The sequence below is a fragment of the Squalius cephalus genome, assembly GCF_949319135.1.
Source record: "Squalius cephalus genome assembly, chromosome: 10".
NCBI classification, from domain to species: domain Eukaryota; kingdom Metazoa; phylum Chordata; class Actinopteri; order Cypriniformes; family Leuciscidae; genus Squalius; species Squalius cephalus.
In genome coordinates, this window is record NC_137131.1 from 34,422,376 (window position 1) to 34,437,180 (window position 14,805).

The 14,805-nt window shown below is 35.9% G+C and overlaps 1 protein-coding gene across 1 annotated transcript; it reads right to left on the minus strand.

Annotated features, from left to right (window-relative positions):
• Positions 1 to 4,495: 4,495 nt before the first annotated feature.
• ecrg4b (ECRG4 augurin precursor b) lies at positions 4,496 to 11,310 on the minus strand. The gene is made up of 4 exons (XM_079884164.1): positions 11,130 to 11,310; positions 8,591 to 8,638; positions 5,395 to 5,561; positions 4,496 to 4,978 (listed from the first exon to the last, which is right to left on the minus strand). The coding sequence occupies exons 1-4, from the start codon at positions 11,197 to 11,199 to the stop codon at positions 4,829 to 4,831; spliced, it is 435 nt and encodes a 144-aa protein (XP_079740290.1). The 5' UTR covers positions 11,200 to 11,310; the 3' UTR covers positions 4,496 to 4,828.
• Positions 11,311 to 14,805: the final 3,495 nt, after the last annotated feature.

Sequence of the window (14,805 nt, forward strand, 5' to 3'; positions counted from 1 at the left end):
GTCACTGTTATGATGCTCTTTTGAGTTTTTCAGAGCATGACCAAAGTTTTCCATTAAATCTCCAATTATAATGTTTCCCCTCCCCCGGTATTATAAAGTTTAAAACAAGCAGATCATATAGAGAAACACTTTGTCCATACCACCATGTCACAGTGAACCACTCCGTGACATCAGTTACCACCCCGTCACAGGGTCATTTTGTTAAAATTTGATGGAAAGGAAATTATTGTTGAATGATGTTCTAGTTGTGTGGACTAATCAAATAAATGTAATTTTTTTTTTTTTTTTAAGTTAATTAGTTTTTTTCAGTACAAACAATGAGGCTATTTAAATCTCAAATTCATATTTCAAGATAAAAAAACTAAGAATAAAAAAAATATTAAATTACAGACTTTCTATTGATGGTTTCCAAAAAAGGGACATTTTACTATTAGGAAAACATTAGATTTAAAAAATATATTTCTTGTTTTACTACTCTAATGGCATACATATTGTCCGTGTCGGGGTGGTACAAAAAAGACTCCCTTGCCTGAATAAAACGTATAATATTTGTAAGGATTTTGTGCCTGAGGTGGGAAAATATGTTGTTGTTGTTGTTTTGTTTTTTTTGGATTAACATATCTTTTAAAATTGTAAGTTTTTAAAAAATAAGTTTATTCTTAATGAAAATTTGAAAAATTGCAAAGTGAAAAATGGCACCCGTTTCGTAGAATGACTTGGATGTCTGTTTATACAGAAGCGCAACAGAATAATGCTTCACGAAAAATAAAGCGCAGATGATGAACAAATGACAAGGAAGCACAAAAAATGTACGTACACTAGGCCTACACAATAGTAATTACAAACAGAGTTGGTTGTTAGTTGCCAACAGCACAGCAGCTCCAGACACACAATGACATTCAAACCCAGTGTTACTCACGTGTGGAGAGGAATCAAAGCAACATCCGCGTCTGTTTTCAGGCCTTCACTCTTCACTCTCTCTCCAACGCTGGACAGCTTTTCTAATATTAACACGGGTCCTAAAGCTCTTTAGACATAACCCTTTATTTTCCAGTAATTTCTTCTGAGCTTTTATCTTTTGTATTGTGTCTCATCTCTATTTCTGCAGTCTTTCTTCAGTTCAAATCTCCCTCTTGATCGTTCTCTCTCCTCCACTGTCATACTAATGCTGATTGGCTGACACATTTGTTGTTGGTGTCAGACTGACTAACATCCAAACAGCATATTTTCAAAAACTACTGATTCCACCTTTAAGAGGTAGTTAGTTATACTATAAGAATATCCTGTAAGTTTAAAAACTAAAAACTTCCTTGTTATGCTTGGCTAGAAAATGACATGATCTCAATAGTGGTGACTTATGATGTCATAGGGCAGCGAAAGACCGCCTTTGCAGAAGAATATCAACGCCTGCGTCTACATCACGCGTCGTTGGCACCGCCCACTGGAGCGTTAGTGAATTGTAACATGAGAACGAGTAAAGATCAACACAGGATCAATACCATTACTTTACAAATGATCCTATCAACAATGTGAATGTCTCAGCAGTGCACTATTTGTTTGTATTCGGTGCATTTCACTGTGGACTATTTGGTAGTCGCAATTTTGAAGCAGGCTTTGCAAACAGACTTTTACGATATGGATCTGCCAGCAACGCCACAAACATGTAAGTAACCATGTTTATTCTAATGCCTGATCTGTGGTCAGTGATTTCTGATGTGTAATTATTCAAGTTCAGATAGATTATATTTCTCTCAAAATCGTTCAGCTACCCTCACAATTGTTTTTGCAAAGAAGAATGGAAAAATATTCCCAAGTCAAGATATGCCAAGCTGATAAGACACGTCAAAACAGAAAGATTCCTGTAATAAAATCAAAGGTTGCTTCAACTATTCAACAAGTATTAGTTCAGGGGGTTGCACAATTATGCAGTTAATCATTCCAGGGTTTTTATTTTTATTTTATTGAGTGAAAATGTAGACTTTTTAAACCTACTGTAAGTTCAATTAAGACAATTTTTTTAAATACCAAAATTATGTCAACATAAAGGCAAAAAACACAGAGGGAATTCATTAAAGCATATTGTAGTTTAATGCATTTCTTTGTCAATGTCATACACAACTTTTTCCTGGCTCCAGAGACTCCTCTCAGCCTGGGTGTTAGATATTCCTCTGATCTCAGGATGTGAGAAAAAGCAAGAAGTGCTTTAAAATTAAACCAGACCACAGGATCTCTCACTTTGCCCAGTTGGATGTGCATTCTGCAGAGAATACTGTGATGCAGTTAAGACAGCTGTAGGAGATTGCAAGCTGTTGTCTCAGTTTCATTAATGAAGCTCTCAGTTTCAGTAATGTCTTCAGGTGCATTTGAGCAGATCAGACATGCCGTGGGTGTGAGTCGACTGTAATTGTTTCCAGCACAATGCAGAGAACCCTAATGAGCCATGTTGGCTTTCACTGCCCTTAAGCTGTTATCTATTGTCAGCGATCATTGTTACACTGTCGAAGGTTAGCAAAGCCTGACCTACGCCATGCAAAAGACTACAGTTCTTTCATACTGTCGGACTATAAAGGTAGGAATGAAATGGTCTCTTCTTTACTCAATTGTCGCATTTTAGCGGTGCTAACTAACCATTACAAGTATGAAACATTCCTTTACCTAGGGTTAAAAGTGGGCTTTAGAACAATAACCCAGGGTTATGTGCAGTGTAAAAAGGCCCTTGTGAAACGTTCCTTTACCTTTTGGGGTTTAGAACAGCAGTAAGCCGGGGGTTTTATTGAAGAACAGCAAAAGCCAATTGAGAAGAATACCAAGTGAAATGAAGATATACAATAAGGGAAAGATGAATGTTAAACATAATAAAAAAAGAGTACATAACAGAGTAATGCTTCACTTCTGGATATAATAAATACCACCTAAGCAGTATTTTTGTTTGAAATATTGTCTATAGCATTAGAAAAGGTTTTCCACAGGTGTGTTTGATCTTCAAACGTACTGGTATTATATAACAAATCTCTCAGTGCTAAAGATAGAAATCTACAGTATTAGTTTACAGAGCTGGACATAAATGAGGGATTGTGAAGCAATAACATCAGGATGATGGCTAAACCACAGCTCTGATCCACTGTAGTCTTGCACTTCACCCCTGCACGCTCACACAGACATGTGCTTTCACCACACAAACACTGTCTATTGTTCACATATACACAGCGATAAATCACTGAAAGACCTAATCACTCTCTCATTATACTATGTTGTAGGCTATATGCATTTACCAGGAAAATTACTGTAATGACAGATGTGACCGCTCACAGATAACATGTTTACATAAAAGGCGAGAACATTCAGTATTATGCTACAAATTCATTTAGTCTGCTATTTATCAATGGTCATGTCTGCTCTTTGCTCTGGTGTAATAAATATAATCTGTGAGAAACATTAATGCAGAGTCACCATCTGCCACATGGAAAATGTACTTGTAAATAAAGCATTCTCTTGCTTGAAACATCTGTACAGCATTTCCTCTGTTTAATGTGCTCTTTTGTGGTAAAGGTAAAAATGCAGATTTTTTTTTTTAAAAAGTCCAGTTTCAGATTTGGCATAACCCCCAGAAGGAACCCTGTTTGTTTCTGTGTCTCTGCCCTGATAGACCTAAACCATGGGCCTTGATTTTTACCCTCGAGTTACATACCAACCAGACATCAACAAATCTGAACAACAATAACTTTCAAAAGCCCCGTAAGCTTTTCGGCTTACAAAACTAAATAAATATGGTATTTTCTTGGTTATTCCCCTTGATCGTAAAACATTTTCCACTAGCACAGTATTTTCTGACCAGTGTGCCAGGTGAGTTTACATATGAATTCTGATACATACATACATACAGTACATACATAGTACATACATACGGATCAAAACAGATGGAAGGATGAAAACCTCAATATTTTGTGTTGCTCAATTGTAGATTCTGCTTTGAAATCATTTGGAAAATATTTTTGCTGATGGAGCAAAAACTGACAAAGTAATTGGTATTTTGTAAAAAAAATCTTATTTACTCAATACTAACTATTTGTTTATTTAACATTTGCATTAAAAAATATCACACTCATTCACAATTGTGCTGCTGGTCCCAGTATTAGCCTGGCTGTGAATTACCACAGTGATAATATTTGGAACACCACTCTTTTCATATTTAAAATGCATTTTTTTGTCTGGTTAAAAAATTAAGAACATGCTATAAGAATTCTGAAAACCTCTTTTGACTAACTGAATCCAGGAGTCTATTGTCCTCTATGCATTAGTAGTTCGTAAAGGAGGTTTATATTGCCCTCAGCCTCAGATGTTGGGGCCTTTGTATGAATCGAATTATGAAATCATTATGTTTGCAAATCTGAGTCCATTCATTTTGCAGTTAAATGAGTCATGTTTTCTATATTCACTGATATCCTTTTTTTGTACATGCTTAAGTTTGTACATTCAAGTGTGTCAGAGTCATAATGTCTGTCACCTCATTGAAGTTTTATTCAAGATGTAGCCACTTCAAACTTCCATTATATTTACAATACAGTCAGGATGTAATGCAATCACAGCATGCAAACAAGAAAAACCTGTATTTTTTATTCAATGTGCATTAATTCCACTCTATTATTCAATCTTGATTTGCTTCCTCTCCCGCAATTGCACTTGATTTAAAAAAAAAAATTACACATCATATACGGGACATTACGTTGTGTGGTACTGTATGTACATTGCCTTAGGCTAGAGCAACAGTCTACCAATAGTCTCCAATTCTCACAGCAAATGTTAGGTTCAAGATAGTTTGTAAGGTGGTTTAATAGTAATCGTAATTGACATTGGCCCCGTGTCTGTAGGAACCAGGGTCCTGTTGGCTCATAGGTGCATTCTCATCATGATGATGCTGCCGGCCCTGGTCATTTGATCTGGCCTGGTCCATCCAATAGGAAAGATCAGTCTCAAGTCTCTGGAAATACATAAATGTTGAATGAGAGCGGATATTATACTGTATGGAAAAAGATTTAGGTTACATTTGGGTTTTGTTTTTTGCGCAGACACAAAAGAGATAGACAGCAAATGAATGAGTACACATTGCAGACCAGACTCACACTCAAAGTGTCACAGTGCAGTGTTCAAAGCACACTAGGTTAATCTGAGACATCACCCTGTTCTCATTATAACTATATTTAGGCTCAGCTTCTTTTGAAATTAGCTGATAATTACTTGACATCCAGAGGTTATATCAAAAACATATTCATTGTGAATATTTAATGTACTTTGATTCTCTTCGAAATAAAACGACGAGGCAGACTGCATTTGATAGCATTATGACAATTGACATAGGCTATTTGACATCATTTGTGTGATTATTATTTTACTCACTGCCTCATCATAGCCCATGTTCATGAATTGCTGGATCCACTGCTGGACGTCGGGGCGGCTTCGGTCCCACACGTTTCTCTTAGTCCTGTGAAGAGCTGACAGAAACTGTTTAGCCTTGGACTGCGACACTGCGATCTGTGCTTTAGGCCTGGCTTCCAGCTCCTTTGCTGTGTGAAAAGAACAGGAAACATTCAAGGCCAGAGACATAGGCACGTTCTGATTTTGCTGAGGTAGACATGTTCCTGGGTCAACATATTTTGTTGATCCTGGAACAACATTCCGGTCTGAAAATTTAATCATAACTATATCCCTACCCCTAAACCTTACCCTAGCCATAAGTTATCCCTAAAATAAGAGGGAAATGATAGGTGAATAACAAGATGGGTAAACTTTCCTTTAAATCTTGTTGAAGAAACAAAATAAGTGGTTGTAACGAATGTATGTTGTTGTGGCAAGGAGGCGGGAACCGGCGAACATATAACAACTTTAATAATCATAAAATAAATAAACACAAAATGAAAGTAAAGGTGGCAGTCGGCTGTGAGGGGCTGCTGCCTTTACTTTCGTTTTGTGTTTATTTATTTTATGATTATTAAAGTTTTAAATATATACATATAAATATACTATATATACATATAAACATAACATAAAATAAATAGTCCAGGCCTGGTCCTCTCTCATCGCTCCTCCTTTTATGCTTCCGCTCCTCCATGATAATATGAGACCGGTGAAGTGCGCAGGTGTCGCTCATCATCAATCACGACTCCGGCGTTTTGTCGTCGAAGTGCACCACATCATTTGGGTGTTCACAAAGTCTTTCCAACATCAAACATCGCTGTTCTTCATCTTGTATCATAAATAAATGTGATGTCATTCTCAGACAAGGCTATTATTATGTGATTTTTAAAATTGGCTTTCAAATCATTTTGAAGTTAGGCACCATTGGGGTTGTCCTAAAGTTAAGACAGTTTTTAGGATTTTTTGTGGAGTTAGGACCTTCTGTATACCCTTTTCCTATCTGTAGTTATAAGATTATGCACTTAAAAAAATGTCATTTTGTAAATTGACACAACTTTTAGGACAACTTTTGTCCTAAATGAGGTCCTAACTGAAATGGCCATGGTTACCAAACAGATAAGATAGGATTCTAAAGTTAGGGTCTTTCTGTAATGCGCCCCCAGGAGAGTTTCTGATTCTTCCACAAAAATCAATGAGGTTCTCACATGTCAAGCAAGTACAGTTGAGCTTCCGTTTACCATATGAGTACTCTATGTATGTTCACTGATCAGTGTTTATGTATAAATAAAAGCCAAATTAAATCTGTTTACAGCATTCACGTCTCTTCAGAAACCACTTGATTCATATGGATTTATTTTACAATCTCTTTATGAACGTGAATTGTCTTTCAATTGGGGAATTAGAAATCTCTCAGATTAAATTAAAATATATTCATCTGTGTTTGTTCAAAGATGAACAAAAGGAATGACATGAGGGTAAGTGATGACAGAATTTTTGGGTGAACTTTAATGTATAGTTATAATACCTATAATGCATAAAGGGGATCAAACGGACCCAGCATGCTGTGATTTTTAAAATATTTTATCAACGACAACATGAATTCTCCATGTTTCTGACCCTCATCAATGTCATTTTCAGATTTCTTGGTCATAGGATGGGGGTATATATATATATATATATATATATATATATATATATATATAGGCTATATATATATATATATAGGCTATATATTTGTATCACAACCCCAAGGATGCATAAGGTGGTCAAATTGATCCATTTTCATTTCCTATAGAATTTTGAGTCAGCACAGTATTTTCGAATACATTTTTTGTCAAAAATAATATTTCTTTTCTGAGGATTATGTGAAAATCTCTTCTTTTTTTTTGCTCCGAGCCATGAATTTGCCTCAGACACCAACTGTGTCTGAATACGTATATCTCACTACTATATAGTAGGTGAAAAGCAGCATGTAAAATGCAAATAAATGACCTACTGCTTCTGCCATGAGTTATATCCAATGGACACTTTACTATCCATTCCATTGACCATGGGAGAGGAGTCGTGAATGGCAGAGAAATTACACAACTCACTCTATAGCTCACATGACAAAGCTAACACAGTGGCAGATGTAGTACATTGTGACTATATATATATATATATATATATATATATATATATATATATATATATATATATATATATATGCGGTTTCAGATGCAGTAGATGAGTAGAGAAAGGTCACAAGGACAGCTGAAGGCTCAAACAAAGGAAGATGTGCAAACGGCCCAAAAGTTATGCATAGAAAGGTACAAATCTAATGTGAAATGTTCTGTCTCTATATGTAAAGATCACTTTCACAGTCTGTGAGAAATGTTGGGAGTGAAGGTTCAGACTTAAATATAATCTACAGAGATTTAAATTAGTTTAGAGTTTAAGAAAAAATTACAACTATAATTTAAAAAAAGAATAAATTATATATTTTGTAATGCATATATAGCCTACAAGGAAAGTGGAAAAATGAACATGTTTGATATATTAAAACATTTGTGTATCATCGATTATTTTTATTATTTTTAATAATAGGACACCTATTTACCTACAAGAAAACCATTAATTCCAATACAGGTCATTTTGACCCCCTTTATGCATTAATGTATTTTTTTTTTTTTTTTTTTTTTTTTTTTTTTTGGTTCATGCATTCTAAACGAGCAGACCCTAGATCAGATTAAAAAAGAAATGTGTGTTTTAAGCACAGAGGATGATAACAGCCTAAAGCGACAGCACCCCTGCCCAATTATCTTGCTCTGACGATGACACATAGAGACTCTGACCTGATCTACAGCCCAAAGCTTCCGCACCTCCATGTTATAAATATCAGCGATGCCTTTAGTTTATAATCATCCATGTTATCTTCCCTTGGAACATATCAGCCATCAATCTCTGTCAGTTTTGGAGGTCAGAAGCTGATTTATGGACAAGTGTGAAGAAATTGATGGAGAAAAAGGCATCAGGAGGGCATCAGGCTATGATTAAAGATTGATGGGAAAGGGCTAAACCGTTGGCATGATGGGCAGGGTGGGTGATTAGGTGGAATATGCTGGTAGAATAAGAGAGTTAATAAACCATATATCATTAACCAGTAAAATGTTTAAAATGGATGCTGATATTATCATACCATCTTGTTTCATGAGGATCCTGTGAAGTCTTCTCTCGGATGAACCACCTAAAAAAGCAAACAATGTTGTTTAAATATGTTGAAATAGATTGATTTAAATCGTAAATGTAGGCCCAATATTTAATAAGACTGTAAGTAATTCCAAAAATGGTGTCATCCTATATATCTCATACCACAGCTGTCTGTCTCTCTTTACATTCTTTACACCCACCGCAAAGTAACAGTAGAGTTATCTGTAATATCAATATCAGTTGTGTCAGCTTAAAATATATTGACACCATATGGAAATCATAGTTGACTGAACCTTACTGCATTCTTTTCAGATTTTCTTTATAATTATGCTTTAAAACTATCTCTGTGTCAGAGACCGTGAGTTTTAGAGGAAGTCAACAAACTTTGTGGGTTGGTCTCAAATGCCACTATTCAGGTGAACACACAAATCCTACAAAGAATACAAGTTGTCAAATTAAAGGCCTCAAAATTTTAGGGCGTTGCCTACAATGACTAATTCATAAAAAAATATATATCTTCCGTAGTCCAAGCTTCAGAACAATTAATACATCTGTAAAACAGTGGTGCCCAATCCTGTTCCTGGAAATCTACCTTAAAGGGATACTTCACCTCTGGAAAGATGAATGTGTATTTAAAATTGGTCATTTATGTAGAAGAAATGTGAAGACATTTTTTAATTTGGAGCTTTCTAGACTGAGAAAAGCCAGAAAATGTATTTTTGGCTTATGTGGATGAAAGACAACAACTCCCAGAATGCACTTGCTTCGCTGCCCTAGGAGGCCACGCCTACCGGTTAGAGAGCGCAGTTGAAAACAACAAGGTTAGGCTACCAGTGAGTCTCCGTGACGAGTCTGCCTGGGATTTCAAGATCGCCCAAAATGTCCATGATTCGGCTTTTGCGTTCTACAGTCGCCATTCATCATGTTTACTGTGGCGAGCAGGACGAGGCTGACGGCCGCGGGAGAACGGCGCAAGGCCGGTGGCGTCATTACTGAGACTTAGCAATGTTAAAACGCACATCAACCGATCACTTGTTTAGCGTTCATGTAAACACTACATTCAGATTCACCAATCGGAATGAATTCCGTTAGATTGAAACAAGAGGTGTGCATGTAAACAATGAATGGCGACCGCAGAAAGCAAAAGCTGAATCCCGGACATTTTGAACGATCTCGCCCGCCGGACAAGTCCGGGAAAAGGAGGATGGTAACCCCTACTACTCAGCTTTCTCTTACTATTCAGCTTTCTTCACAGAACAAGAGCCTGCTAGCTTAGCTTCCAAAGAAAGACGGCTGACTGTGTGTACATTATGTGAGTGAGATCCCACCCTCTTTGGGCGGGTTGAACAAATGCGGAACAGCCCCTACTACTGGCTGTAGTCTTTAGCCTCTGGCCAGAAAATCCTCCGATGACGCAAAATTACGATTTTTGCGTCATCGGAGGATTTTTTCCAGACAAAAAATACATAAATCTCTCCTCTCAGGGGGATATGAGGGTGGAAAGCATGGTAATTCGAAAATACTACAGGTTTTCAACTAATACAAAGCTTAATGCTAAATCCTGAAGTATCCCTTTAAAGCAACGTTCAGCTGGATCTGAATTCTGTGGGTATGTAGATCTCCAGGAACAGGATTGAGCTCCATTACTGTAAACAACAGGACATTCTAGGCCAAATTCTTCCCAAAGGGGGCACTGAAATTTAGCATGCATATTCTTGCTCAAGTGGTTACTTTACCTAATATTATCAAACAGAGAAAGGAACAAAAATAAAGGGTGAAAAATGAGCCAATCAAGGTTCAACAGACAATACATTCATTTTTGATTGGCCAATGGCTATGAAACTTGATGTATACATGCAGCGTATGATGCTGTGTCTATATAAACAACTGAAACAATTTGAAATCAGAAATGCCAAATTTCATACATTTGTTGTGCAAGGGGTGCTATGTCAAAGATGTGCAACTGTGATTTAGTTAGTTAAAATGACCAGACAATCAACTATGCCCAGCATTTACAGCATCTGATCTTTAAAATGTTGCCATTTTGGTTCTCCACACATGCTTGAACCCTGATAATTGCAGCTTGTCGCTATATTAATGTATAAGTTTTCAGATTCCCTTTTTATACAATGTAGAGTTGACTTGTTACAGAAGGAATTTTGAAAATTTTGAAAATGTAAATAATGTATTTTAAATGACATACTGTAAAATTGTATATTTTATGCTCATTGAAATGTTGTTGTAAAAGTAATTGTAAATATGTTAACAATGAAATATGTTCAGTTCTAAAATGTAATGCAATTGATCCATATTCTTGCTAAATTAAACAAATGGGGCATGGTTAATCATGCATTGTAAAACGCTGTTGAGTTCAAAGTCTAACATTTTTCATGCCTTTACATTTTGTCACATTTCACAAAACCTGTTTACAATGCTTATAAGTTCACTACACCCTCATTAAAGAAGCCACCTCTGAAATGTGGTGTCTGAAAGCCCAAACGCACTATGGAAAGCCTTAAATGACATACCCGAGGGTGAGCAGACAGACAGGATGCTCATGAGAAGGACGGCTTGCACACCGAGGCTGTGGAGTGACATGCTGTTGTTCTATCAGCTGTGGCTGCACTGTGCGGTGGGGAAGGATTTGGTCTCGGGTGTGATGAACGACGAGGCGCCATCCTGGACGAACAGGCAAACATTCCTACAGGCGACCTGTTAGCTCTTGTGGAGGAATGTCTGTAAGAAGCCAGCAGAAAGCCCCCTACCTCTACAAATACCACAGTGTGCATGATGTTTTATTGCGTGTACCGGTTGATTCGAGGTCTCAAGTTTTTAACTAAACTAAATTTTGGCAACACTTTACAAATACGTTCATTAGTTAACAATAGTTATACCTTGGTTAACATGAACTAAGAATGAACAACACTTCTTCAGCATTTATTAATCTTAGATAATATTAATTTCACGTTACGTTATTAAAATCAAAGGTTAGTATGTTGCTTAATATTACTCAGTACTTAAATATATAATTACACTGTAACAAGGACACCTTGAAATAAAGTGTAACCAAATAAAGTGGGTAACACTTTATTTTACAGTGCCCTTACATGTATGTTACATACTTACCATAGTAATAACAGTACATTATGCATAATTACATGCAACTAACCCTCAAACAAATCCTAATCCTACCCTAACCTTATAGTAATGTAGTTAATTAGAATTACTCAGTACTTAAATATATAATTACACTGTAACAATGACACCTTAAAATAAAGTTTAACCACTGAGGATTTTAATCATAAAGTTAGTCTTCTTGCTGTAAGAATGATTAGCATGAGCAGTAAACAGTATTATTTATTAATATCTAACAGGAATATTCAGCAATCACCATTTTCTAAATTGCCCAGTTACAGCAAACCGGCTATTGAATATTTATGTTATGCTGTCAGTCTAGTAATCCTATTTTATGCTCATTTTACTTTCCTGTTTTTTTTTTTTTTTTTAGGGGGTACATTTAGGGGCAAAAGCATCAAGACAACTTGGGAGGGAGACAGATGTTTCTTCAGATGCAATAAACATCATCTTTTTCTTTCTAACTCAATTTCCTGCCATAGCTTTGAAGTCCCTGCACGCTGTAGGACATCAGGCTTATGGCTATTTCTCAAATGTACCGCAGTAGCTTCCTGGTTATATGTTTATGCGTGGGAACCTGCAAAGCAGAACCAACTCTTGACAGAGTCAGAACCAGAGTTCTCATGTAGCACAATAGAACTCACTGTAGATTTTCATCCTTTATCAAATTATGATGTCTAAGTGAGTTAATGAATCAGATTTTCTGATCTTAATTAGTGCAAAATATACACTACCGGTCAAAAGTTTGGAATAATTTGGATTTTTTTTTATATACATACAGTATAATAAGAAATGCCGGTAACACTTTTTTTCGATGGTCCACTTCTACTAACTATAAGTAACTTTGCAACTATGTCAACTAGCAGCCATTAGTGTATTAGTAGACTGTCTACTTAATATCTGCTAACACTTTATTTTGATATGCAACTAACCCGAACCCTAACCTAACAGTCTAATAATAGTCTATAGATACTCTAATGAGAGTTAGGTAGTTGCAAAGTTACTTATAGTTAGTAGAATGACTAAAGTGGACCATCAAAATAAAGTGTAACCCAAATGTTTCTTGAGCAGCAAATCAGCATAATAAAATGAGTTCTGAAGGATCATGTGACACTGAAGACTGGAGTAATGATGCTGAGAATTCAGATTTGCCATCACAGGAACTACATTTATATAAATATATTCAAACAGAAAACCATTCTTTTACATTGTAATAATATTTCACAATATTACTGTTTTTACTGTATTTTTAACCAAATAAATACAGTCTTGGTGAGCAGAAGAGACATGTGCCCAACTTGGAAGCATCAGAGCCGGTAACACTTTACAATAAGTCTAACAATAATGAAATAACGAGGAACAAAACATTTCATTTTAATTTATGTACTACTACGTGCATTTTTTACATTTAAAATATATAAATTAACATTATTGTTTCAAATATAAATTTAAAAATTTTACATTAGATTAATAAATGCTGTAAAGCATTCATCTACATCCAAATGCTGTAATAAAATGTTGTTCATTGTTTATTCATCATGCACTAACTGCTGAATGCACTAAATGCTGCCAACTATTGAACCTTACTGTCAAATGTTTTGATATTAAGTATTAATATCCAAACAAGCTAAAAGAAAATGTAACTTATAAAGAAAATCACTGAAAATATGTTTTCATGATATAAGAGTTTATATGTCCTTGTATTTGTGTAAAAGCTTACACTTATACTGATACTATTCATAGTATACTGGAGTTATTATAAGAACATGTTCCTGCGTGTACTTGTCCTGAGGGAGGTGACCCTTGTTCAGAGGGTCATCTCTTAACACCTGGACTGCATTCCCACCTGATAACAGAACACCTGCCTGCTCTGTTGTGCTGCTGAATAATGGATATTTGCCCTGCTGCTTTTACTCTGTGTAGCACATTTACATTTAATTCATAGCAAGAACAAATGCAGTGTACATGTATTTTAAAGTGCCCCTATTAGGCTTTTTTGGATATTGCCTGTTGTGTAATATAGCTGTATATATAGGCTACAGTATGTGTATATATAGATGTTTGTGAATGTAAACATTTTTTAAAGTGCACGATAAATTGAGTTATTGTCTCCCAAAAGAAAAAAGCAAGTCTGAACTGCCTGAAACAAGTCATCAGTAATTCCAGTCTTAATTCCTGCATGACCCTACGTAGATTGGTAACACATTTGCACAATGACAGCCTTAGAATACAATGACATACCATGGTATATGGTAAATATGTCTATTTTGAACCGCCCTCAAACACTGTAGTTGTAGCTGAGGCCTGGAAGAGTTTGGTGTGTGTTGTTGACATGTTGAGAAGAAGCTGTTTTCTGTGCTGCAAAAAGAGAAATCCACTTTGCATGCACTTCAAGAGGACGAGGACTCAGGGTCTAACTTATATGGAAGAACCGACGCTATTTGTATCACTGTGTATACAAGTGCTGAGGAATCCTCTGGAGCTGAAATTTCAGATATGGGTTTTCATTCCCTAAACATGGTTAAGCGGTAACCCAATCAGACTGGGCAATCTGACCAATCAGAACAAAGCTCTCGGTAAGGAAGGGTTTAGATAGACCGGATCCTTTATTGAACCGTTTTAGACATTTAGAAAAGAGGTGATGTTGCAATACTGTATATTATGAGGAAATTGTGTTTTTTGACCTGGGATGCATGTAAACCTATTGTAGGAGTCCTGCAAAACAAAATTAGGACACTTTAAAATAGCATAATAGGGGAAAATACCACAGTGTGGATGATGTTTGGGTTCGGAGTGGTTTGATTGCTTGTACCATGTTGTTCAAGGATTTTAAATAGCATAACAGGGGCACCTTAAAGAAGAACCAGAACAAATATCTATTTTTTCCAAGCAATAATAAATAAATAAATAAAAAACAGTTTGTGAACAGAACACTTTTACTTGATTTGGATGCTCTTACATAACAGGTTTTATGCAACATATAATAAAAAAAAAAAAAAAAAACCTTTCTCAGGGTATCTTGCCCTGGCTCAAATCAAGTCTAGCTGAATAATAAAGGCTGTTTGTCTC